Source organism: Pan troglodytes, chromosome 1, assembly GCF_028858775.2.
Source record: "Pan troglodytes isolate AG18354 chromosome 1, NHGRI_mPanTro3-v2.0_pri, whole genome shotgun sequence".
Taxonomy (NCBI): domain Eukaryota; kingdom Metazoa; phylum Chordata; class Mammalia; order Primates; family Hominidae; genus Pan; species Pan troglodytes.
This window is the reverse complement of record NC_072398.2, coordinates 83,224,326-83,250,777: the sequence shown is the minus strand read 5'-3', so window position 1 is coordinate 83,250,777 and position 26,452 is coordinate 83,224,326. Positions and strand designations below refer to the sequence as shown.

Sequence of the window (26,452 nt, the reverse complement as noted above, 5' to 3'; positions counted from 1 at the left end):
AGGCCATGTTTTCCAAGTGTACTTTGAACTTGGGGCAGGTGTTCTGAGTGGGTGCATCATCTCATTTCCCCCTGCGGAGGAGGCTGCTGGCAACCTGGGAATGGAGGTTAACACCATTTGTTACCCCTGAAGTTTCTGGATGTCTAGAGGAGGACCCCCTTCCCGCGCCCTGCCCCTCCATGCACCAGTCCAGAGCTGTGGTCTCCTTCCTGTGTTGGAGACTCATTGCTGGTCCTCCGCTGGTGTCTGAGTTGGTTAACCTTAACTGAACCCCTTAACTGAACTTTTCTTGTTATATGTATTCCAGCTCTCAGTGAAGTGACATTCTGCCCTCTGGGCCCAGATCCCTGAACCCTTCCCTGCATTTCAGACCTAAATAGCACCCTGTCAGAAAGATCAGTGGGGCTGGGAGCCGTGGCTCACGTCTGTAATCCTAGCACTTTGGGAGGCCAAGGTGGGTGGATCACTTTGAGCCCAGGGGTTTGAGAACATCCTAGGCAACATGGTAAAATTCTTGTCTCTACAAAAAAACCCACAAAAAATTAGCAGGGTGTGGTGGTGCATGCCTGTGGTCCTAGCTACTGGGTGGGGAGGAGTAGGGGGAAGCTGAGGTAGGAGAGAATCACTTGAGCCCAGGAGTTCAAGGCTGAACTAAGTCATGAGTGAGACCCTGTCTCAATAAGATCAATGGGTTGGAAGTGAAAGTCCCTTCCCAAACTCAACTCTGGGGAAGAAGCTCTTGCCTTCTCTGGCCCTCCCCTGCCCACCTTGTCCACCCTGCTTTGCCCATCACAGCAGGCCTCCCGTTCCACTGCAATAACCCTCCCCACTAGTCTCCTTGTGCGGGACCAGTCTTTACTCTTCTTTGGGTTGCTGTTTGCGTCAGGGCTCACAGCTTTGAAGGAGGTTCAAGCCACCATCATATTTTGCTATAGTCCAGACCGCTGGACATTGATCAGTCCTCTATCCCCACCTTAACCCTGTGCACGCAGTTGCACTGCGGGGCAGATTCAAGATGCTCACCCTGTGTCCCACTGCTTGTTTTCAGGCTGTGTTGATCACACCTGCCTGCTGCCTTTCAGGATCACCTTCTTAGTTCTTTGTATCCACCTTTGTCCCCACCCTCCACAGCCTTGTCTTGAAGGCCACATACCACACCTTTGAAGCTGCCCTCTTCCTGTTGAAGCCTTCCTTGCTTTTCCAATTGCTTTTCTACTGTTGACAAAAGTAGAGGGGACTGTGACCTAGGGTTATAATTCATCTCCCTGCAGTTGTGCATGATGTTTGTGCAGAGTGAATTCTTTTTTTTTTGAGACAGGGTCTCACTTTTTGAGACGGGCCTCACTCCAGTTGCCCAGGCGGGAGTGCAGTGGTGCAATTGCAGCTCACTGCAGCTTCGACCTCCCAGGCTCAGGTGATTCTCCCACCTCAGCCTCCCAAGTAGCTGGGACTACAGGTGCACACCACCACACCTGGCTAATTTTTTGTATTTTTAGTAGAGACAGGGTTTCAACATGTTGGTCAGGCTGGTCTGGAACTCCTGAGCTCAAGTAATTCATACGCCTCAGCCTCCCAAAATTCTGGGATTACAGGTGTGAGCCACAGCGCCCCGCCCCAGAGTGAATTCTTAACCTTATCTCATATCTATTCGCTATTCTTGACTCCCTTGTTTCTATTATAATCCTTAGAGCCGTGGTGGTCAACTCCAAGAGAGTAGGAACCAAGTCTGCATGATTTGCCTAAAATACTTGATACTTTACTGGGAGTAAGTATAATACTTGAAACTGCTTTGTTGAGAAACAGAAAAGAAAGCATCTGTCCAGTCTACTATAATAAAATAGCTTAGACTGGGTAATTTATAAACAACAGGAATTTATAGCTCACAATTCTGGAGTCTATGAGGCCCAAGTTCAAGGCACCAGTAGATTCAGTGTCTGGTGGGGGGCCCATTCTCTGCTTCATAGTTAGTGCCTTTTATGGTCTTCACTTGATGGAAAGGGCAAAAGGGCTCCCCCAAGTCTCTCTTAAAAGGGCGCTAATTCCATTCATGAGGGCTGAGCCTTCATGACCTAATCACCTCCCAGAGGTCCCACCTCTTAACGCTATTGATATGTGGATTAAGTTTCAACACAGGCATTTTAGGGGGACACAGGCATGCCAACCTTAGCAGCAACTTGTCATATAATTTGTATCCTAAAAACAGTAAAACTCAATAGCTCTAGTTTATTGACTGTTTATTACATGCCTGCTAAGATAGGCATTCCCTACCTGGCCATTTTACAGATGAAGGAACTCAGGTTAAAGGAGGTTAACAACCTTGTCCAAGGTCAGACAGCACATCTGGATTCAGACATCAGCTTGTGTGGCTTAAGCTTATTTTTCTCTTCACCATGCCAGTCCTGCCTCTAGCAAAATACACGCAGATTTCATGATACCACTTTTAATTTCAGCAAATTATGTTATCATTTTCAATTAACTGATAATTAGCTGGCAGTCCTTGGAAGGTAGAAGGAGTTCTGATGGAAGCCCTCATCATTTTTTATTCTTTCATGACTTCCACTTGAAGGTCCTTGCTTACTGAAATGGAAGCCATAAGTCCTCTCGTCACCCTTGGTAGAAGGGTGCTAAATCATCCTTGCTAAATACTTGACGGAAACCATTAGTCATCTGGTTTGGCTCTCATCAATCTCTTTGTTCATATGCACAGGCTCTTAATCTCTGTTTTCCCTTTCTTTAGAGTACCGTAGTCTCAGATGATAAACTTCTCTGAAGCTAATTTCTTCACTGCTGCCCTGGAGTGTCTCTTCATGCTGCATTCTAAACAAGTGAAGAGCAAAGTTGCTCTTGGTAAGGCAGCCAGGTTCAGGACAGTGCTGCTTCCAGATCAGAAAACATCCACAGGGTGTAGTCTGGCCCACGCTTGATGTAGGCACAAGGCAGAGGCGAATGGAGATCATGGGAGGTCCTTTGGTGTAAAAACTCCATCTGCCTGGAGCTTCAGGATTAGCAGTGTTTCACAGCCCGTCTGAAGTGCCAGCACTTGGGAAAACTTACAAGAGAGATGTTTGGGAAGTATTTCAAGCACTGCTTTGTGTCCTTAAGGAACAGTGAGTGAATGGCCCGCTGCAGGCTGAGTCTGATGTCAGTTTTTGACTTCCGTATAGTAGTACATCAGGTGGCAGCTGGCTGCAACCCAGCCTCCACTGACTTTAGAGCCAGCCAAGTGAGTTCTAGTTTCAGCCCACAGGTCTTATGTTGTTGCCGAGGGACCTTTACAAGACACTTAAACCCTTAGTTTCCTCTTGTAAATGAGAATTTTAAAAAGTTCCTGACACAGAGAGAGAGGCCATCAATAAATGTTGGATACCTTCCCTTTCACTTCCCTTTTTATGGTTTTTGAAATTTGGAAAAGAAGCTTGTCAGATCTGTGTGTAGAAATAATAAATAATAGGACTTCCCTGTGTAGAAAAGAAAAACTTTATTTTTTAGGGATTTTGTTAGGCATTTGCCTACTTAGAGATCGTTCTGATGGTCTCGTTCTCAACTGTCCCCAGCCAGATGGGGAACATAGGAAACATATTATGTGCGAGCCAATGGGTCCAGAGAATAGAGATAGACAGCTATTGTGATGTCTATCAGAGGACACTGTCTTCTCCGATGCCAGGTGCCAGGTGTGCTAAAGATCTACTTTGCAGATTGACCCCGTAAGGATTTATGCACTTGAGGGCTCATCTCTGGAGACACATGGAAAATTAGCAAGGCAGAAGTTTGGAGTAAAGATGTCTGCACAGAGTGGGCAGCTTGTGTGTTGGAGAACAAGCCATGTTGGCCATTTGTTGTGAATGGCGTGAGGAAAAATGCTTCAGAAACATAGACTTTTCTGGATCTGCAAGCACCAGCATTTTTGGTGTTCTTTTTTACTTCAGTTTTAGATTTGCAGCAGTATTATTGTTTCCTGATTTTGTTAAGCAGATCTTCAGTATTTCATCAGCAGTATGGGTTAAGTTGGCATTAGAAGCTATGCTGGGAACCTAATCCTCACCCGTTTGTCTGGGAAAATGTGTTTCCGTGTTGCACAGTGAGTGAACTTTTTGATGGCAGTGTGTTTGTAAGTTGGGGACTGCCTGTAGGGCATTTTGTAAAGAAGAGAACATTCTTTTCAAACCAAGGGCTTCTGAGAGATAAAGGGAGTTGTCATTGGAACCACATGCTAAAAAAGCATGCTTGAAATTAGTTTTGATTTTACCTTAGTACAGTTGAGCTGAAATAACCTCTAGCAGGGTGCTCTAGCAATACAGAATATTAGTAGTAGACTCATGGAGGTCATCTAGTGGTTTCTGATTGAGAGTTTACAGACTGATTTGGTTTGTGATGAAAATTACATTCTCTGAAATTTATATAGAAAGCATGTATTATATATCACTTATATAACGTATTTGTTAAATATGGCAGTCACCTTATGTGTTTTATAAAAAGTCATGTAGTTTTTTAGTAGTTCCTGCCTTATTTTTTTTCCTTCTTTTCTTTTAAGACAGAGTTTTGCTCTGCAATCTTGGCTCACTGTAACCTCCACCTCCCGTGTTCAAGTGATTCTTCTGCCTCAGCTTTCCAAGTAGCTGGGATTGCAGGCACCTGCCACCATGCCCGGCTAATTTTTGTATTTTTAGTAGAGACAGGCTTTCACCATGTTGGTCAGGCTGGTCTCGAACTGTTGACCTCAGGTGATCCACCCGCCTTGGCCTCCCAAATTGCTGGGATTACAGGCATGAGCCACCGCGCCCAGCCGGGTCCTGCCTTATTTTTCAATATCCAGGTACATGACTCCACCAGGTCCTAGGTCTGCCACCTCTTTGTGCCTTCTTTGGCTTTTGTGATGGTCACACCCAGGGTGCCAAGTGAGAACAGTTTTTTTAAAAATGATATTTCAGAAACAAATGTTTTATTAATTATTTTTATAGGTATCAGTATATTGTGTATGGGGTTTAGGATTTCACCTCATTATGCTTCAGCCTGATTATTGGGTATACAAAAAGTAATTAGAATAGAATAGTATAAAGAAGAAAAAACTTTCATGACCCAAACCTAACCATTAACTAATAGTTAACACTGTTACATTTCTTTCTAAACTTCTTAAAATATATGTATGGAACTTACATATATAAGTAAGGTTTTAGACAAAAAGGTTTTGGATAAAATTGAGATTTTAGTTTTATTTATTTTAATTTTTATTTTTTAGAGACACAGTCTTACTCTTTCACTCAGGCTGGAGTTCATTGGCATGATCATAGCTCACTGCAGCCCCGACCTCCTGGACTTAAGTGATCCTCCCACCTTAGCCTCCTGAGTGTCCAGGACTACAGGGGTGAGCCACCATGCCTGGCTAATTTTTATTTTTTCTACTTTTTATAGAGATGAGGGTCTCACTGTGTTGCCCAGGTTGGTCTTGAACTCCTGGCCTCAATTGAGCCTCCCATCCCAGCTCCCAAAGTATTGGGATTACAGGTGTTAGCCACTGTGTCTGGCCAAAATTGAGATTTTACACACACACACATACACACACACACTTTTGGTAACTTAATGTATACTGAACATCTCCCATATTACCAAATATTCTTTTCAAATGTCCTTTGGTAGCTGTACACATCACATCATATGTGTAGTGTACTAAAACTTAACAACCCCCATTATTGGTGACCATGTAGTTTGTTAATCCACTTTTGTGCAATGACGGGCATCTTCCTAAGTTAATTTTTTGTTGTTCTTTAATTATTTCCTTAGGATAAATTCCTAGAAGTGGAATTCATTGGTTAAAAGGCTAGACATTTGTTATACTCCTGCCAAACTGATGTGCAGAATTCTTGGTCCTTGCTGTTGGTAGCACTGTGAGTAGTTTCCCAGACGTAGTGTGTTGCAGGGGTGACAGTACTGAAAGGCCCTCCACCCCCTGCAAAGCATGGCAAGTGCAGCAGCAAGATCTGCGGTGGCAACCAGGAAGACAGTCATTCCCATCATCTTTTGACATTGCTTTTTTCCCCATTTTTTAGGGGGGACAATTGATGTTCTTTGTCAATTCAATCATATTCCTTTCTTTTTTTAATGTACGAAGATAGACTTCCTATATTATATTGCCTTTTTAAACGTCTTTCCCACACAAAAAAGAGAGCTACCGACAGACTGTCCATTCCGTTGCACTAGGACGCTCTTCAAACAAAGCCGGTACCATGAGGAGACAGTAAAGGAGGTCTGAAATGAACATGCCCCGATCACCAGCCAAGCACTCTGATGACAGAGCTTGGAAGCCAGGGTCTGGGGTAAGCTAACTAGGATAACCACAGTCGTAACGACCAATTACAGAAGAACACTCGCACAATGAGACTTTGCTTTCATCAACAGTGACAGAACTCAGGCCAGTTCTTTTGATTCTAAAAAGGTAGGAGATCAAACCCAATGCTTACCACCTGCTAAGCAGAAAGATCTGATCTGCTTTCCCAAACCAGTTATTTGGTGTGTGGCTGGAAACAGAAGAAGGGCTGCCTAAAACTGAGTGGTGGGCTAGGTAGTACGGGGAATAGGGAGAGGAAGAAAGGGAGGAGCAGGGAGCAAAGGTACTTTCAGGGAGCAGTATTTTAAGTCTTCCTGGAAGAGGAAGTTAACTGGGAGATTGGAGTATAGGCTGTGCTCTTAGCATATATACCGGGAAGTAAACACCTCTTAGGAGGCTGGCTTGAAGTTGACAGTTAGTAATGCAAGCTATTGATTTTTTTTTGAAAGTATTTGTTAAGAGTGAGTTGGTTGCTATAACTGTGAAAATGGCTGTAGGACAAGGTTTCCCCTGCCCAATTGTGGTTTCAGATGCTACTTTTCACCACTTTGAACCTGGAGGACATCTTGGTTTTAGAGACTCTACCTGAAAAATGTAACTTAGGTTCATTGTACTTTTATTGAGGGCTTGGCACAGGAATAAGTGTTCACAGATTGATAACATAAGATCCCTGCCCTTGATATATTCAGTTTAGTGGCAGTGAGAGGAATAATAATATAAATAGATAATTTTATTATTCTGGCAAAATATACATAACGTAAAATTTATTTTCAAGTTTACGGTTCTGTGACATGCTCATGTTGTTATACAACCATCACCACCATTTATTTCCAAAGCTGTTTCATCTTCTCTAACTTAAACTCTGTATCTGTTAAATAATAATTCTTCCTCATCCCCAGGCCCTGGCAACCACCATTCTACTTTCTGACTCAGAATTGGACTATTCTAGGTACTTTAGTTAAGTGGAATCACACAGCATTTGCCTTTTTGTGATTGGCTGATTTTACTTAATTCCTCAAGACTCATTGTACTGTATTGTATGTCAGAATTGTCTTTTTAAGGCTACGTATCATTGTATGTATATATCAATTTATTCATCAATAGGCACTGGGTTACTTTCACCTTTTGACTGTTGTGAATAATGCTGTTATGAACATGAGTGTACAAATATACACATACCTCGGAGATATTGTGGTTTCAGTTGCAGACCACGGCAATAAAGTGAATATCAAAGTGTCACACAATTTTTTTGTTTCTTTTCCAGTACACGTAAAAGTTATGTTTACACTATACTATAGTCAATTGAATATGCAGTAGCATTATGTCTAAAAAAATTGCAGAGACTTTAATTTTAAAATGCTTTATTACTAAAAATCATAGATACCTTAAGTTTAAAATGCTTTATTGCTAATGGTCATCTGAGCCTTCAGCAAGTTGTAATCTTTTTGCTGGTGGCGTGTCTTGCCTTGATAGTGATGCCTGAAGGCTAGGGTGGCTATTGCAATTTCTTAAAGTCAACAATGAAGTTTGCCATGTTGATTGACTCTTTCCTTCATGAAAGATTTCTCTGTTTTATGTGATGCTGTTTGATGGCATTTTGCCCATAGTCAAACTTCTTTCAAAGTGGGAGTCAATTTTACCTTTCGACCCAGCAATCAAAAAATAAAAAATTAAAAAAAAATTAAAGTCAGTCCTCTTAAACCTTGCCACTGCTTTATCAACTAAGCTTATGGAATATTCTAAATCCTTTGTTAGCATTTCAACAATGCCCACAGCATTTTCAGCATTAGATTCCATCTCAAGAAACTACTTTCGTAAGAAGAAACTTGTTCATCATAAGAAACTCCTTATTTGTTCACATTTTATTATGAGATTGCAACAATTCAGTCACATCTTCAGGTTCCACTTCTAATTCTAGTTCTCTTGCTGTTTCCACTACATCTGCAGTGACTTACTCCACTGAAGTCTTGAACCCCTCAACATCATGCATGAGGCTTGGAATCTACTTCTTCCAAACTCTTGTTAATGTTGATATTTTCACCTCCTCCAATGAATCACAAATGTTGTTAATGGCATCTAGAATGGTGAATCGTTTCTAGAAGGTTTTCAGTTTACTTTGCCCGGATCCACCAGAAGCATCACTATGGCAGCTGTAGCCTTACGAAATGTATTTCTTAAATAATAACTTGAAAGTCAAAATCACTCTGATCCATGGGCTGCAGAAGGGATGTTGTGTAGGCAGGCATGAGAATAACATTAATCTCCTTGTACATCTCCATCAGAGCTCTTGGGTGACTAGGTGCATTGCTGATGAGCAGTAATATTTTGAAAGGAATCTTTTTTTATGAGCAATAGGTCTCAACAGTGGGATTCAAATATTCAGTAAATCATGCTGTAATGAGATATGCTGCCATACTGGCTTTGTTGTTCCATTTACAGAGCACAGGCAGAGTAGATGGAGCATACAAGGGCCTTAGGATTTTTGGAATGGTAAATGAGCATTGACTTCAATTTAAAGTCACCAGTTGCATTAGCCTCTAACAAGAGAGTCATCCTGTCCTTTGAAGCTTTGAAGTCAGGCATTGACTTCTCTAGCTGCGAAAGTCTTAGATGGCATACTATTTTAATAGAAGGCTGTTTTTTCTGCATTGAAAAAATCTTTAGTGTAGCTACCTTCATCAGTTATTTTAGCTAGATCTTCTGGATAACTTGCTACAGCTTCTACATCAGCACTTGCCGCTTCATCTAGCACAATATGTTAGGGATATGGTTTCTTAACTTAAGCCCCATGATCCAGCCTCTGTTAGCTTCAAACTTTTCTTGTGTGGCTTCCTCATCTCTCTCAGCCTTCATAGGATTGAAGAGAGTTAGGGCCTTGCTCTGGATTAGGCTTTGGTTCAAGGGAATGTTATGGCTGGTTTGATATTCTATCCAGACCAAACTTTGTTCGTATCAGTAATAAGGCTGTTTTGCTTTCTTATCATTCATGTGTTCACTGGAGTGGTACTTTTAATTGCCGTCATGAACTTTTTCTTTGCATTCACATCTTGGCTGACTCCTTGGCATAAGAGGCCTAGCTTTTGACCTATCTTGGCTTTCGACATGCCTTCCTCACTAAGCTTAATTATTTCTATCCATTGATTTACAGTTAGAGATATGTGACTCTTTTACTTGAACACTTAGAGGCCATTGTAGGGTATTAATTAGCCTAACTTCAATATTGTTCTGTCGCAGGAAATCATAGGGAGGCCCAAGAAGAGGGAGAGAGACAGTGGAATGCCCCAGTCAGTGGAACAGTCAGAACATGTACATTAATGGATTCAATTTGCCATTTTATATGGGCGTGGTTGGTGGCACCCCGAAATAATTACAATAGTAATGTCAAAGATCACTGATCACAGATCACCATAACATATAATAAAATAATGAAAATGTTTGAGATATTGTGAGAATTACCAACATGTGACACAGAGATACAAAGTGAACACATGCTATTGGAAAAATGGTATTAACAAGACTTGCTTCACACAGTGTTGCCACAAACCTTCAATTTGTAAAAAAAAAACGTAGTATCTGTGAAGCACAATAAAATGAAGTATGCCTGTATCTACTTGAGTTTCAACTTTAAGTTCTTTTGGGTACATCCCCACAAATGGTATTGCTGGGTCATACGGTAATTCTATATTTAGTTTTTTGAGGAGTTCCTATACTGTTTTCTACAGTGGCTATACAAGTTCACATTCCTGCCAGCAGTGCACAAGAATTCCTTTTCCTCGCATGCTTGCTAACATTTGTTCTTTCTAGTTTCTTTCTTAAAAAAAAAATTGCCATCCTAATGGGTATGAAAGAGAATCTCATCATGGGCCTTTTTTTTTTTTTTTTTAAAGAGATGGGATCTTGCTCTGTCACTCACGCTGGAGTGCAGTGTGTCATGATCATAGCTCACTGCAGGCTCAAGCGATCCTCTGCTTCAGCCTTCCAAAGTGCTGGGATTATAGGCGTGAGCCACCACCAGCTAATTTTTAAAAACTTTTTTGTGGACGTCTTGCAGTGTTGCCCAGGCTATTCTTGAGCTCTCAGCCTCAAGCAATCTTCCCAAAGCACAGGAATTATGTTAATTATATTAATAGGTTGAGCCACTGTGCCTGGCAAAAGTTTTAAATTTTGATGAAGTCCATCTTACCTATTTTTTTCTTTTGTTGCCTGTGCTTTCAGTATTACATGTAAGAAATCATTGCCAAATCCAATGTCAAAGTGCTTTATTTTTATATTTTCTCCTAAGACTTACAGTTTTAGCCCTTAAGTTTAGGTATTTGATCTGTTTTGAGGTGGTGGTTTCTTTTGTTGTTGTTGTTTGTTTCTTTTTTTGTATGGTGTAAAGTAAGGAAAGGTCTAACTTCATTTTTTTTTTTTTTTGCATATGAATGTCCAGTTTTCCCAATACCATTAGCTGGACGATAATTTTAATATGTGAATGAAGATACTTTTGCTCACAGGAGTTTTTGAGCCTCAGTGTCTGGCTACAGGGTTCTCATTTGAATGTCCAGTTTTCCCAGTACCATTTGCTGGATGACAATTTTAATATGTGAATGAAGATACTTCTGCTCACAGGAGTTTTTGAGCCTCAGTGTCTGGCTACAGGGTTCTGCTTTAATATGTAGGAGGAAGAGATTCAAGCCTCTTGCTCCATTATGGGTAGACAGCACACTACAGGGAGCTTCCCTGAGGGAACTTTCTGTGTACTGTTTCCTAGAAATCTGTAGGAACCATTTCAAATGACATGGAAGGAGGTTATCAAGGTAGGATTAGAAACATGTATTTATTATGCTGCTTACTATCCAGTCTTCAGTTATATATGTGTTATTATTTTACAGAAGGCTTCATTGGACAAAAATTCCTTGTTAGTCTTTTTTTTCGAGAAGGAGTTTTGCTCTGTTGCCCCGGCTGGGGTGCAGTGGCACGATCTTGGCTCACTGCAACCTCCGCCGTCCAGGTTCAAGTTCAAGCCATTCTCCTGCCTCAGCCTCCCAAGTAGCTGGGATTACAGGCATGTGCCACCATGCTTGGCTAATTTTTGTATTTTTAGTAGAGGAGTTTCACCATGTTGGCCAGGCTGGTCTTGACCTCCTGACCTCAAGTGATCTGCCAGCGTTGCCCCTCCGAAAGTGCTGGGATTACAGGGGTGAGCCACCTCCCTGGCCCCTGTTAGTGTTTAGTATGGTTTCTTTTTGTGTAGGGGGAGTGAATTTTTTGTGTCTGCGTGTGCGTTTGCTTATTGTACCCATTTCTCATGGTATGGAAAAAAACAGGATTTCATACTCTTAACAGGAGACCCTGCACAAGGTGGGAAAATATACCTCGTGTTTTAAAGAAAAATAGTTTAACAAATGGCTTTCATCTGGGTTGTACTCCAGACTTGCTGCTGCTTCATGCTTTTCCAATTGTGCCACAGGCCTGATCCCTTAGCATGTGTGCAGCTGTGGGCTAGAGGGTTGAAAGCAGATCCTGTGTCTCTTTCCTGGTGAACTCCACAGGGACACAGCTGCAGGTCTTTTGTAACGCTCTGTATATGCACAGGAAGTCCCTTACAACCCACTCTGTTAGATCTCATTTCCTCTTCGGTTATTTGCCCTCTGTGGTCTCTGGGTGTCAGCCTGGCCTGCCTTTTCAGGGTTCAAGGAGCTGCTGGATTGGTGCCCTCTTGTGGTCTGCCTTTGATGTGGTTGGGATCTTGGGAGCTGAAGGCAAAGAAAGGACAAGTGAGCTATCGAGGAGTAAGGAAGACATGAAGTTGAGAAGATAACATAGGGAAGTTAAAAAAAAAAAATCTTTGGTTGAGGAAATTGTTTCTGAATATAACATGATAAAATCAGTTAAGGTTAATCAGTTTAACTGCATCAATAAAGAATTTCTTTGCAAAACACTACTTAAAAAGACAGTTAACTAGAAAGAATTTGTGATGCAAATGAGAAATGGCCAGTTTCCTTAATATATAAAGAGCTTTTATAAATCAATAAGAAATAAAAGACCAATAAATCAACAGAGAAGTGAGGACAGGATATCAACAAACCAGTTCCAGAAGAACAGAAGCCTTTTAGGCATATACATAGTCTTTTTTTTTTTCTCTTTTTGCCGGCTGCTCTAGCCAGTTTACTTATTTTTTATTTTTATTTCTTTGAGACAGGGTCTTGCTCTTGTCACACAGGCTGGATTACAGTGGTGCAATCTCAGCTCACTGCAAACACCACCTTCCAGGTTCAAGCGATTCTCCTGCCTCAGCCTCCGAAGTAGCTGGGATCATAGGTGTGTGCCACTATGCCCAGCTAATTTTTGTATTTTTAGTAGAGACGGGGTTTTGCCATGTTGGCCAGGCTGGTCTTGAACTCCTGATGTCAAGTGATCTGCCCGCCTTGGCCTCTCAAAGTGCTGGGATTACAGGTGTGAGCCACCATGCCTGGCCGTCTTTTAGGCATATAAAAGATGTTTACCCTCACTTAAAATAGGACAGCAAATTAAACAGACCAAAGGTTAGATATCATTAAGAGTGAGGGGGAAATAGTACATTATATATAAATTGTTGATGGTGGGGGCTAGCTGGGCATATATATGGAAATTTTTAAAAATGCAGATTCTTTGCCCTAGCAAATCCACTACTGGAAATCTATTCTACAAATATATATGTATATCCATACATTAAGTTCATTTTAGAAAAAGTTGAGACATAATTTATGTCTGTCAATGGAGGACTAGCTGCAGTTCCTTCATATAGTGGAATACCTTGAAGCCCTTAAAAAGGAGGCAGTCTTAAAAGTATTGACAGTATAATCTTTGAGATATATAAATGAACGAAGGTGCAGACAGCGTGTATTAGTGTCTGTGTTTGAAAAAAATCATTCACACATGGTTTTATATGTAGGGACTGCCTCTGAAGGGATGTACACGAAACTGAAAACAGTAGCTGCCAGAGAAGTGATCAGCAATCCGGCTGGGAGATAGAGTAGGAAGGAGACAGGCTTTGTGCCTTATACTATTTTGTACCCTGTGAATTTTGCATCACGTTGGAGATGCAAAAAGCAACTACCTTGAAAAGGGCAGTCGAGATCAAGTAGAGTAAGATGTTTATTGAGCGCAATGTTAATTATAAAAAGTAAAGTAAGTAGAAAGACCAGGGTAGGAACTACCAAAAAACAAACCAACGAACAGAAAAGAAAACCAAAAAAACCCCCAGAATTTCATGTCTGGTTTTAGGTTGCCACAATTTAATAATGAAGAAGGGACAGATTATAGAATTCTGAGATAGAGAATAGCGAGATACAATAAAATGTAGTTATCTTAAAAGAAGTCAGTATGCAATTGATTGAATAGACTTCACCCCTCACTGGAGGAATATCTTGCCCACATAGGGAGGGAAGAAACTGATGGCCACCGTCTTGGACACAAGCTACCATGCATGCATATAAACATGGAAAAATGCTTGCCAAAATGGTAGCTACATTTATTTCTAGCAGTAGGACTTAGCCAATCATTTCTGTCTTTGTTTTACCTACTTGTACTTTTTAGAAAAAGATTATTACGTTCATTTTTTAATAATGAGAAAAAGTGAAGCTTCCCATTTCTGTGTGATTCTTTATATCTTCCTGACCTTCTCTTTTTTCACTTCTTGCAGTGTGAAAACCCTTTCTCCCGTTGGGCTGTCGTAGTTCATCATCAGTAAAACCTCCATATTCTCAACCCTTTCTTTTGAGTGTCCTTTACCTTTTCTGTCAAAAACTTGCTCTTTCCTGATTTCCCTGTTTTTCCTGCCAGGCCTCAGGAGAAGCTTTTCCCACATGCTGCTTATCTTTGGGCCTTAGTGCCGAGACGTGGGGGGTGGTGCTTCCTTCTTACTTCCTATTTCTTTCAAACCATTCTCCCTCCCTCCCTCCTGCCTAAAACACCAGCTTTGGATCTCATATCACCAGAGCCACCCACTACTCCTGAGCTATTTCTCTGTGATTTTATCTCCTACCTTATTATCTCTTTCTTTCCAGTATCACTGCTTCCTTTAGTTCTTGGCAATTTCAGTGTAAACATAGGTAATGACTTTAGCCATTGTCTCCCTCTACCTTAGACCTTATCATTACCAGTAATTGCAGTCCTCCATAACCTTAATTTCATGCATCCCATCCTCTGAGGACAACCTTCTATTTTATGAATTTACTTCTCTACTACTTTTATTTTAAAAACAAAAGAGACGGGTAGGTGGGAACTTGATTCTGCCCTCATAAGCACTGATTCTCTGGGCTCCACAATCACCTGGGCCATTTCCTGGGCCACCCAGCCTGCTTCTTGAGGGAATGCTTTGTGATTTGATTGTTTATAGATGTTATGCTAGACCCCTGTTGACTCCAATAGGGATGACACCATGTTTGAGAGACTGAAGAAAAGACCCGGAGATATCAAATGAGACATAGGGTTTATTTGGGGGACTCACGTACAGAGCCGTCCAGTGGCAGCGGGCTTGGCAGGAAGCATGCTGCTACCTTTTGTAAAAGACATGTAGCTCATATAGCATTTTCATTTAGCATCCTCCCCCTGGCAGCCTCCCAAAACAAAGGTCTCCATCCCCTGCGTTAAAAGGGATAGGGCAGGGATTTGGATGTCTTTAACAGATAAAGACTGAATCTCCAGGTTGGCCACTCTCAGATTTCTTAGCCTGGAACTCCAAACCAACACTCTTCTCATTCTTAGGATATGCTTCAGTTATGGCTATCAGGTGCCTCTGCCATAAAACAGGAAGATTTTTTTTTTTTACGTAAGAACTCCTTTTCTTCCATCTATAGGTTGTTAAAATGGAAGATTTGTTTTACCGAGGACATGAAAGGCATTGCAGTTGCTTGGGCATTCTAGAAGAGGGTGCTGTCCTTTGCCCTGGTGTTTTCTTAGGTGGCTGTGGCAGGAACACTAACTCTAAGGAAATGGATGCTTTTTCTTTCTTGGTACATAATGTATGAACACTAGTGTGTTTTAATTGTGTAGTGTGGTTTAATAGTATGATAATGTAGTTTTGTGCCATTTTATAGACGTGAAGAAAATAAAACTAATGGGCATGAATTGACGAAGTTTTCAACTGAGTTACCAAAAAAAAAAAAAAAAGCTTCCTAATGGACTTTCTTGGAAAGATTTGTCTAAATGAAAATTTGGTGGATCTTAAAGAAGAGAATAATTTTTATTGAACATATAGTTTGTGCTAGCCACTATCTTAGGCATGTAGCTTATTAACACTTATGGCCCATTTGTGGAACAGATATGGTTACCTGCAGTTTAAAACAAGGATGCCAGTGTTCTAAGAGGTTGAGTTGCCCGAGATATCACTGGTATGTTAGAGTCAGGAATCAAGCCAGGTCCTGTGTGCCCTGCCCAGCCTGACTTTAAAGGACTATGTAGGGAAACTCTCTGAAACCACATTTTTCCTTTACTCTCACACCACAACAGTTAACACGGAAGACTTCTGTGACCGATTGTGGTGAGAGAGGGGGGATTTCCTCACACAGCAAGGCACAGACACCAGTTGAGTGTCCTCCAATTTACTTGCTACACTATTTACCTGGAGATAGTGTCAAATCCCACAGGTTGGAAACTCAAGTCTCTAAAACTGCCGCTGCCCCCTGCAGACATGCAAACCTGAGCCTCTGGAACTTCTGATTGATTGACTTCAAGTCGAGGTTCCCATAACCCCCTCTTTGGGTTTGATTAATTTGCTGGAGTGGCTCACAGAACTCAGGGAAACACTTATGTTTACTGGTTTATTATAAAGGATATTTTGCAAAGGACACAGATGAAGAGACGCACAGGGCAAGGCATGGGGAAAGAGGTGCGGAGTTTCCAACCCCTCCCTTGTGTGCCACCCTCCAGGAACCTCCAGGTGTTCAGCTATCCGGAAACTCCCTGTACCCAGCTTTCTTGGGTTTTTTGGAAGCGTTCCTTCCTACAGTGCTTAGCCCTCTCAGGGGAGGGTTTGAGACCCACAATCTGAAAGGTGGGGAAAGATTAGATTCCTGCCTGGGGCCAGGTGAAAGGAAGGCAGGAAAGAGATTCTGTTTCCTGACCCAACATTATCACAAAAGACTGTAACAAGGGCTGTGGGAGTTATGGACCAGGAACCTGGTTGAAAACCATTATAAATCATAACACCACAAGGACCTATATTTTGCTTTTTAGGACATTGTAGTAGGTGGGTAGTTTTCATCCTCTTGCTTTTTAAAATCTATCTTGCCCAGAAGTTTATTGGGCATTTCTATGGAAACACAACACCTCTCTTAAATGGCAGTTTCACACATCTGCAGCCTAGTAATTGCTACTCATTTTGAAGACCCTGAAGCACACCACTGGATCTGGAAGTGACGTCTTAGTCACCAAGGAAACAGTAGATTAAGTCCTGTGCTCAGTATAGTTTTACTTCTGAGTATTTAGTAAGTATGATAAATTATTAACCAGGATATTTGATTAGGTAGACATGCCTATATTCCAGATAGCAACAGTTTACCATTAGAGCAAACAGAAAACACCAGGAAAAATTCTGCAGGACAAGTTTGTAAAATGCAATGATACATCTTTATGACATATATCCTCTGTAAGGAGATAAAAACGATGTATGTACAGGAGTGTACATAAATAAAAGTTGAAGAAAGTACATCCTCTGTGATTTAAAAAAAGAAATTGAATATACCCATTAAAAAAGTGACAGGTGTATTAGTTTTCTATGGCTATAGTAACAAATTACTACAATCTTGATGACTTAAAATGACAGATTCATTCTCTTCTAGTGCTGGAGGCTGTAAGACTGAAATTTAGGTGTGGGCAGTGTTGGCCTCTTCTGGAAGATCTGAAGGAGACCCATGCCTCCATCCTGTCTCCCAGCTTCTGCTGCCATTTCTTGTATCACCCCAGTCTCTACTTTCACTTTTATATGGCTTTCCCTCATGTCTCCGTGTCTTCACCTTTTCTGTTTCTTAGAAGGACACATGTCATGGGGTTTAGGGCCCACCCTAATTCAGGATGATCTCATCTCAAGATATTTAACTTAATTACATGTGCAAAGACCTTTTTTCCAAATAAGGTCATATTTTGAGGTTGGGGGAGTTAGAATATGATCATAGATTTTGGGGGGCAACAATGTAACTCACTTATAAATGGTCCACTGACCCCCCCAAAATTTGTCCTGTGTGCAGAATGCATTCATCTCATCCCAATTAATTATTAACACTGCTTTGTGAGGAAAAATTAAGAATTTTGAAAAGTGAGAAGCTATACTTCTGGGATAAATAAAAAGACAAATGGCAGAAGATGGATAGTCGCTAATCTTTTTTTTAGATAAACATTTTGTTTTGAGATAGTTGTAGGTTCACAAACACATAAGAAATAATACAGAGAGATCCCATATTACAAAAGACAACGGGATGTTGACGTTGATACAGTGAAGATACAGAACACTTCCATCACTACTGCTGTTTTGCTGTTTATTACCTGCCCCGGATTTCCCGCCCCTCCACTGCTCCCTGTCCCTAACCGTGGTCCACCACTAATCGTTCCACAATTTTATACAAATATAACCATACTGTATGTAACCTTTTGGAATTGCCCTTTTTTACTCAGCACAATTCTCTGGAGATTCGTGCAGGTTGTTGTATCAGCAGTCATTCGTTTTTATTGCTGAGTAATAGTCCATTGTATGGATATACCGTAGTTTAACCATCGGCGTAATGAAGGCCATCTGGGTGGCTTCTAATTTTTGGCTCTAACAAAGCTTCTATGAACATTTGTGTATGTATTTTTGTGTGACTATGTTTTCATTTCTGTGGGATCAGTACAATTGCCTGATCATATGGTAGTTTAGTTGCATGTTTATTATCTTCTTTAATATGCTTTTTTTAAAGAGCAGTTTTAGGTTCCTAGCAAAATTGAGGAAAAGATAGAGATTTCTCTGATTCCCCTTGGCCCAACACATGCACAACCTCCCCTATTATCAACACCCCCCATCAGAGAGGTACATTGGTCACAGTCATGAACCTACATTGTCACATCCTTATCAACAAGTTAATAGTTGACATTAGGGTTCACTTTTGCTGTTGTACATTGAGTGGGTTTGGACAAATGTATGATAACATGTTATCCACCATTATAGCATCATACAGAATAGTTTCACTTCCCTAAAAAATCCCCTGTGCTCTGCCCATTCATCCCTGCCTTTCCCCTAACCCCTGGCAACCACTGATCTTTTTGTTGTCCTCATAGTTTTGCCTTTTTAAGAATGTCATATACTGTAGTTGAAATCATACATTATGTGACCTTTTCAGATTAGCTTCTTTCACTTAGCAATATGCATTTAAGGTTTCTCAGTGTCTTTTCATGGCTTGCCAGCTCATTTCTTTCTTTCTTTTTTTTTTTTGAGACAGAGTCTTGCTCTGTCACCTGGGCTGGAGTGCAATGGCGCAATCTCGGCTCAGTGTAGTCTCCACCTTCTGGGTTCAAGCGATTCTCCTGCCTCAGCCTCCTGAGTAACTGGGACTACAGCTGCGTGCCACCATGCCCAGCTAATTTTTGTATTTTTAGTGGAGACGGGTTTTGGTGAAACCCCCTCTGGCCATGTTGGCCAGAGTGGTCTTGATCTCCTAAACTCGTGATCTGCCCACCTTGGCCTCCCAAAGTGCTGGGATTACAGGCGTAAGCCACCGTGCCCGGCTGCCAGCTCATTTCTTTTTAGCACTGAATCACATTCCATTGTCTAGCTGTACCACAGTTTATTCATTCACCTACTTTAGTACATCTTGGTTGCTTGCTTCCAAGTTTTGGCAATTATGAATAAAGCTTCTATAAATACCATGCGCAAGTTTTTGTGTGAACATACATTTTAAACTCCTTTGGGTAAATACCAAGGAACATGGGTGCTGGATTGTATGGTAAGACTGTTTAGTTTCACAGGAAACTGCCAAATTGTCTTCCAAAGTGGCTATACCATTTTGCAGCCCTACCAGCAATGAGTGAGAGTTCCCGTTGCTCCACATCCTTCTTAGCACTTGGTGTTGTCAGTGTTCTACATTTTGGCCATTTTAATAGGTATGTAGTGGTACCTTGTTTTAATTTGCATTTCCCTGATGACAATAGATGTGGAACATCTTTCCATATGCTTATATGTCATCTATATGTCTTCTTTGGTGAAGTGTCTGTTAAGGTCTTTAGACCATTTTTTGTTAGGTTTGTTTCTTATTGTCGAATTTTAAGAGTTTTGTGTTTTTATTTTTTGTTATATTTTGGATAACAACCTCTTATCAGGCATGCCTTTTGCAAATGTATTCTCCCAGCCTGTATCTTGTTGTCATTCTCTTTTCAGGATCTTTTGCAGAGCAGACCACCATGCTTGGCTTGAGGTTCATTTTTTTGGTCGACGGATATCCATTCAGTTGCTTCAGCACCACTTCTTGAAAAGGCTGTCCTTCCTCCACTGAATTGCATTTGCATCTTTGTCATATCAGTTATTCATATTTGTGTGGGTCTGAAATAAGAGTTTGGCCCATATCTACTGATAGTTGTGCCAGTTTCACAAATTAATAAAAGAAAATCATTATATTCAAAGGATGTTTGCTTTTGTTATTATTATTATTATTATTATTATTTTGTCAGTAGTAGATTAGCCCTGAAAATTTATGATGACTTCCAGTGTGATGAACTTACTCCTCCTTATACAGTAACATGGTCTATGTGGCTTTGGGAGTTCTTTTCTCTTTTCTCTTTTTTGATTCTTGGAGTTTTGGGGCCCTGGAGATGGTAGTGATGAATGATGAATTCAGCAAAACTTAGAAGGGAACAGTCGAGGGAATTGAGACAGCCAATAGAGGACTTGAACCCCTTTCTTCAAATGCTATGAAGAATAAATAATAAGATTAGTTTTCAAAGATGTGAAAGAGACTCTGAAAAAGGAATGGAAGTGGCTGCTTGGCATTGCTTTCTCTTTCCTTCCCCTGTTGCTCTGTATTTGGGCATTAGATGTGGGTGCTGGAGGAGAAATTAAGAAGAAAATTTTAAAAATCTTGATAACTAGACAGTCTGATTTCTGATTTTCCAGTTTAGATAAGGATTACTGGATGGAGGAGTTAACTAAAATATACTTTGTACAACAAAGCACTGTTGTGCTGTTGCATCCACATTAAATGTTTACTCATGTGCGGCCTGCAATTTGGAAAGATTCGGCAGAGGATCCAACTGGCACATTGTGCTCTCTTGATCTATTCAGTTTTTTAAGAACGGAGGAAAGTCAGCTTTCGTTTTGTGTCTCATACCCAGAAGGACTTCAGTTCTTTCTTTCAGTCCATAATTTCTGTAATAAGCATATTATCTTTGCTCAGTAAACAGGTCCCTAGCAAGTGGGTGGGTTTTGGTGTGTCACCCAGGACAAGGGGCCCAGTTTGTTGTTTTTCACTATCCCAACTTGCCTCTTAACGCTCAAGTAAAAGGGGAAAGAAATAGACCCAGCCTCACTTGCACCCACAAGTCAGTAATAATTAATCTTCCAGCAGGTCTCCTCTTTGTTTCTGCTTCTTGGAGAGGGCATCATAAGCAGCAGTTCACCAAAGTTAGCAACAAGCCTAGATCCATTCAGTTTTTTTTGGGTGTGTGTGTGTGTGTGTGTGTGTGTGTGTGTGTGTGATGTCTTTTGTGTTTGTCCTGTGGGGACAAATACAAAGTAGGATCCATAGACTCCATATTCAGGCTTAGAATAAAGACTGAAATTAATCACTATTCTATATGGAATAATCTTAATTCAGTTGCGAGGGATACATTGCCCCTTGAATCTCAAGCATAGCCCTGTTTTGTCTTTGCTTGGTGGTAGCTGTTAACCAGGCTCTGGGTGAGCCTAGAACTTGGTCTCACATGAGCAGTGTAGATACCTCTCTGCCTTTTTGTTTAAGATGATGTAGCAGGCTGGGCGTGGTGGCTCATGCCTGTAATCCCAGCACTATGGGAGGCCGAGGCGTGTGGATCACTTTGGGTCAGGAGTTCGAGATCAGCCTGGCCAACATGTTGAAACCCCATCTCTACTAAAAATACAAAAAATTCGCTGGGTGTGGTGGTGCACACCTATAGTCCCAGCTACTCCTTAAGCTGAGGCAGACGAATTGTTTGAACCTGGGAGGCAGAGGTTGCAGTGAGCTGAGATCACGCCACTGTACTCCAGCCTGGGCGACAGAGTAAGACTCTGTCTCAATAAAACTTTAAAAAAAAAAAAAAAAAAAGATGATGTAGAAGAACCATAGTTCTCATTTTTGGCCAGTTTGCCTTCCAGATTTTCTCTGTCATGTTTACCTATATCTTTTACATGGTTATAGTCAGAGTATTTGTACTATATTCTCCCCTGTCCTCATATGTACTTACTCAGGGTTTTGTTTGTTTGTTTGTTTGTTTTCTATCTTGATCAATTTCACTGTAAGTTTGTTACTTGGCATGAGGGTAGAAATGTTGATTCTTACCCTACTGCTTTAAAATGGGTTTACCAGTTCACAGCACAACAGCCGGCATGAGTGTACCAGTTTTGATATGGTGAGGTTTTAAACAGTTGGTTTGCTCATTTCTGCTCCCAAAAGCACCTACGTAGGCTCATCTGTTTCCCAGAGGATTAATCCCAGCCCCCTTAAGCATGGACTTAGATACCATTTTCAACCAAAGAATGAGTTGTAGGGAATCAGAAGTGACTTACCTTTCTCTTTTCCTGATAAAATATTTATCAGAAAAATTAACTTCTAAGGAAGCCCAACAAACGTGCTTTGCAGAGCCCCCCAGGGAGTAAATTACGGAGCCTTGCTGAGAATGTTTTGCTCCTGGTGGTTCCAGTATATTCAGTATACACATGTTGGCACTACACTCCTGCTTGTAGGGTTATTGTGGCTCTTTTCTCACCAGAAGATTTCCATCCCCTTCTGATGGTGGCAAGACAAGTCAAAGCAGTTGTGTGGTGGCGAAGAGCATGCATCTTGAAGCCAGCCCATCTGACTTTGAAGACAGGCTCAACTGTTTTTCAGATGTTTGACTTTGGTCCGAGTCACTTAATCTGCTTCTCTGACTCAGTTTCTTCTTATGTAAAGTAAAATAGGGGTAATAAGAATACCCACTTCATAAAGTTGATTTGAGGATTAAATATAACCAAGTATATGCAAAGCCTTTAGAATAGTTCCTGACATATAGCATGTTCTATGTGTTAGCTATTATTATCATCACTCAGTTAATTTTGAACCACTTAATTTCCAAGTGCTGGTGAGTCTAAAGAGCAGAGCCAAACATGTAATTACATAAACCCAGAAGTGAATTTTTCAAATGTCTTTTCTAGTAATAGAGCTTAATGAGATTGGCACTTCAGGGAAAAGTCCTAGGAACTTGTTTATGTTGGTGACTGTTGATCAGCCAGAAGATCTCTCAGACGCAGTCTAACATCTGCATCTTTCTAGGCTGGACTACCTTTGTGGCACAAACAGATGGATCAGGAATTAAAACTGGGAGCTTCTGTTGTGGGGAATCTTTCATCTTCTACTGTTAATAGCCTTTTGGGTTTACCTCTCCTGGGTACTACTTTCTCTACGGAGAGCTTGGTCTGTGGCACAAACAGGTGCCGAAAGGGGGAAGAAACACCTCTGGGTAAATATCTGGAGGTCGGCAGGTGACAGAGCAGTGGTCTGGGGACACTGGTTCAGGTGTATGTTCATCACCCTACCCTTTAAAACTCACATGGAAATGACTCGGCTGATAAGTTACTTGTGGTTCCTGTGATAATTAAGGCAGCCTGTTGGACCAGGACAAAGGATTTCCTCAGCTTTCAAGAGAACGTTTCTACCAAGAGCCATATACTAAGGTGTGCTGGTTATGTGAGTGTTGACCTCAGTATTAGTATCACTTCTGTTGAAAGTGACAGAAAACCTCTAAAACAGGGTTTAAAGATAGTGTACCTCATTATTTCAGAATGTTTGTGCTGCTGTAACAAAATACCTGACACTGTGTAGATTCATGAAGAACAGAAATTTATTTCTCACAATTCCAGAGGCTGGGAAGTTCAACATCAAGGTACTGGCAGGGTTGGTGTCTGGTGAGGGCCGCTGTCTGCTTCCAAGGATGCACCTGGTTGCTGAATCCTCTAGAGGGGACTAATGCAGTGTCCTCACATGGCAGAAGAGCAGAAGAGAATGAATCCACTCCCTCAAGCCCTTTCATAAGGGCCCTCATCACCTCCTATAGGCCTACCTTCTAGTACAATCACATCAGCAGTTAAGTTTCAGCATTTCAGCGTGTGAATTTTGGGGGGACACATTCAGACCTTAACACTCACTCTTTTGTTTTTTTTTGAGACACAGTCTCGCTCTGTCACGAGGCTGGAGTGCAGTGGCATGATCTCAGCTCACTGTAACCTCTGCCTCCCGGGTTCAAGCGATCCTCCTGCCTCGGCCTCCCAAGTAGCTGGGACTACAGGCGCGTGCCACCACGCCCAGCTAATTTTTTGTATTTTTAGTAGAGACGGGGTTTCACCATGTTGGCCAGGATGGTCTTGATCTCTTGACCTCGTGATCTGCCTGACTCGGCCTCTCAAAGTGCTGGGATTACGGGTGTGAAGCACTCACTCTTAATGGCTCTTAGCTCTAATTATTTGAATCTTGGGCTTTTATTTAGCTGCTCTCCCATCCTTAGAATGATAGCAGTGCTGCAAGGTGGCTGCTTGAGCTTCAGCTATCAGGTCTTCATTTGAGTCAACAGGAAGGAATGTCAAAAGAGGGAACAGTTGCATAGTCATGAGGAACTGCAAAGGTGGCTGAAAAATGCAGTCTGTGTGCCCAGCTAAAATTCAAGGACTGATGGCTTGAGTCCAGGAGTTCGAGGCTGCAGTGAGCTAAGATGTTACGACTTCAAAAAAGACTTCTGATAAATTTTGACATTTCTATTTAACAGACATTTGGGAGACACACCCCCACCCCCCAGTCCAGGTGCCTGAGAATAAAAACTTAGTCACACTATTGGTCCTTGTGCTCCAAAAGCTCTTCAGTTATTTGATTGACCCATGGCTGCTTTTTGGTACTGGAGAGCCTTATTAGTAATTTAGTGAGTTTCTAATTTAGATCCTGTATGTGGTGGCATGGGTGGGTGGTGGTGATTGTATTGTAGCTAGGAGCTCCTAGTCAGCAATGCATGGACTCTGGGGCCATCCATGACTTCAAGAATAGATGGCCTAGGGCAACCCACTTGGGTCCCCTTCCATGCTGTGGAAGCTTTGTTCTTTCGTTCTTCACAATAAATCTTGCTGCTGAAAAAAAAAAAAAGAATAGATGGCTTTGCAGATATTCCAGGGAAGCATTTGAGTGACACCTCTCTATTGTGCCACTTAATCAGTTGGATTGGAAGTTGAGCCAGCAGGTTTGAACCTTGTTCTTAGTTTTAAACCAGGGCAAATTACTGGTGCTTTGGTTTTCTAATGCCTGTAAATTAGAGCTTCTGAGCCATGTGGGGAGCAACCCCTACCCGCAAAGGAGTGATGTAATGTCTGGGGGCTGCAATGGTTTTTTCCTTTGAGATGGATACCATATAAGCTAGTGGTGATACTTACTTTATGATAGTGACAGGGAAAGCTACTGCCAAGAGTAATTGATGTGACCCACACATAGTCCCAGAGCCAAGGAGCTAGATGGGATATTCCTGCCTGAGGAGGCCAAGCGTCTGGCCTTCAAGCATTCTTCTCTGCTGTGATGTTGTTTCCCGTCCTGAAAAGCAGGGAGGAAATGATCAATCAGTGTGCCTCAACCTGGAGCCGATTGGCTGTGGTTGCTAAGTTTTCTTCCCTCTGAGCAGCCCTCCCTGTGATTCTGAAGCAGCTCATCTGGAGTGTTACAACAGACATCTTGATGGGATTCAAAAATGTTGGGCAGCATGGTTATCTGGTCTTCTTCTGTAAGGATGACTGTGAGATGTGCCAGCCCATTCCCGTAGGGACACACCTAACCCGATGCCCTCCCAAGGGCTGAATTATTCTGAGCTGTCCAGGCTTGGGCTATGTCAGGTTCTGAGCACGGAAGTGTAGTGGAGGGTATATGACAAAGAGGCGACAGAGCTGATTGCCCTGCTTGTTTTCTTTTATTTATTCAGTGGTCTTGGAACTGGGCAAGAGGATTTTATGGATTAGATCCTGGAAGACACACACTAGAACTAACATGGTAAGATTGTGTTTAGGCTGTCAGAGCCACCTCCAGGGTGAGAATGATTTTAGAGAAATATCCTTTGTGTAGCAATACAGGAACCTATGCTGGCTCAACAGCTGCCCTTTTGGAAACTGCCAGCCGAAGGGGCCTGTTGATGAGCTGTTTACTGCCACTGGGGCTTCCCAAATGGGAAGTCTCTGCTAAAGGAGTTCATTGTTCAGCATGTCTAGTGGACCCTGGCTCCTAACAGCTGGATTCTTTTGAACATAATAAACATTTCTAGAACAGGTTTTCTTGGTGAGCTTTTAGCTTCCTTTTAATAGGCACATCACTTGCCTGCCTTTAGTTCTATGAAGTTCAACATAAATGTTGACTTTAGTGATGCAGTGGGACAAAACAGTATTATATTTCTCATCAGTTCCCTCCCTGTCTCCCTTCCCCTGTCATTGTTTTCCAGAGGTAAAGTACATTTATGGAGAACATCGGGGTGAATGCCAAAGCGGCTTATGTTCTAAAATAGTGAAAAGAATTGTGCAGTTGGAGTTAGACCTATGGTTTGAGACTCAGCTTTGGGACTGAGCAAATCATTTCACGTGATCAATTTTCTAAGCTTCAGTTTCCTCATTAGGAAAAAAGAAGACAAAGTAATACTTGTTGTAATGGAATTAAATGAGATAATGTCTTCAGAATGCCATGTAAGTAAAGAAATTGCGAATCACCTTCACTGATTTGTTCCATAGATTTTGTTTTTTCCTTTCTTAAAATACCTTGTATTGACCTTCACCTAACTTTGTATTTGGACAACACCCAACAGTCCTAGCAGACCTTTAACCCCCCCGACTCCAATTTCAGTAATGTGTTAGAAGTGGCAGGGACAGAATATATTCTGGATTCATTCACTAAATATAGAGATATTATACAAAATGAA

General features: G+C 41.5%; 1 protein-coding gene across 2 annotated transcripts in view; it reads left to right on the top strand.

Annotated features, from left to right (window-relative positions):
- The window catches only part of UCK2 (uridine-cytidine kinase 2), an 85,270-nt gene that overhangs the window by 32,877 nt on the left and 25,941 nt on the right, over positions 1–26,452 (top strand). Inside the window, exons 1-2 of one of the 2 annotated variants that reach the window (XM_054655276.2) lie at positions 25,477–25,539; positions 26,153–26,219. The exons of the other annotated variant lie outside the window; for it this stretch is intronic. Coding sequence (XP_054511251.1) covers positions 26,184–26,219 — 36 coding nt within the window. The 5' untranslated portion in view covers positions 25,477–25,539; positions 26,153–26,183. Of the gene's footprint in view, positions 1–25,476; positions 25,540–26,152; positions 26,220–26,452 lie in introns of those variants that run through there. 2 annotated transcript variants of the gene reach the window in all.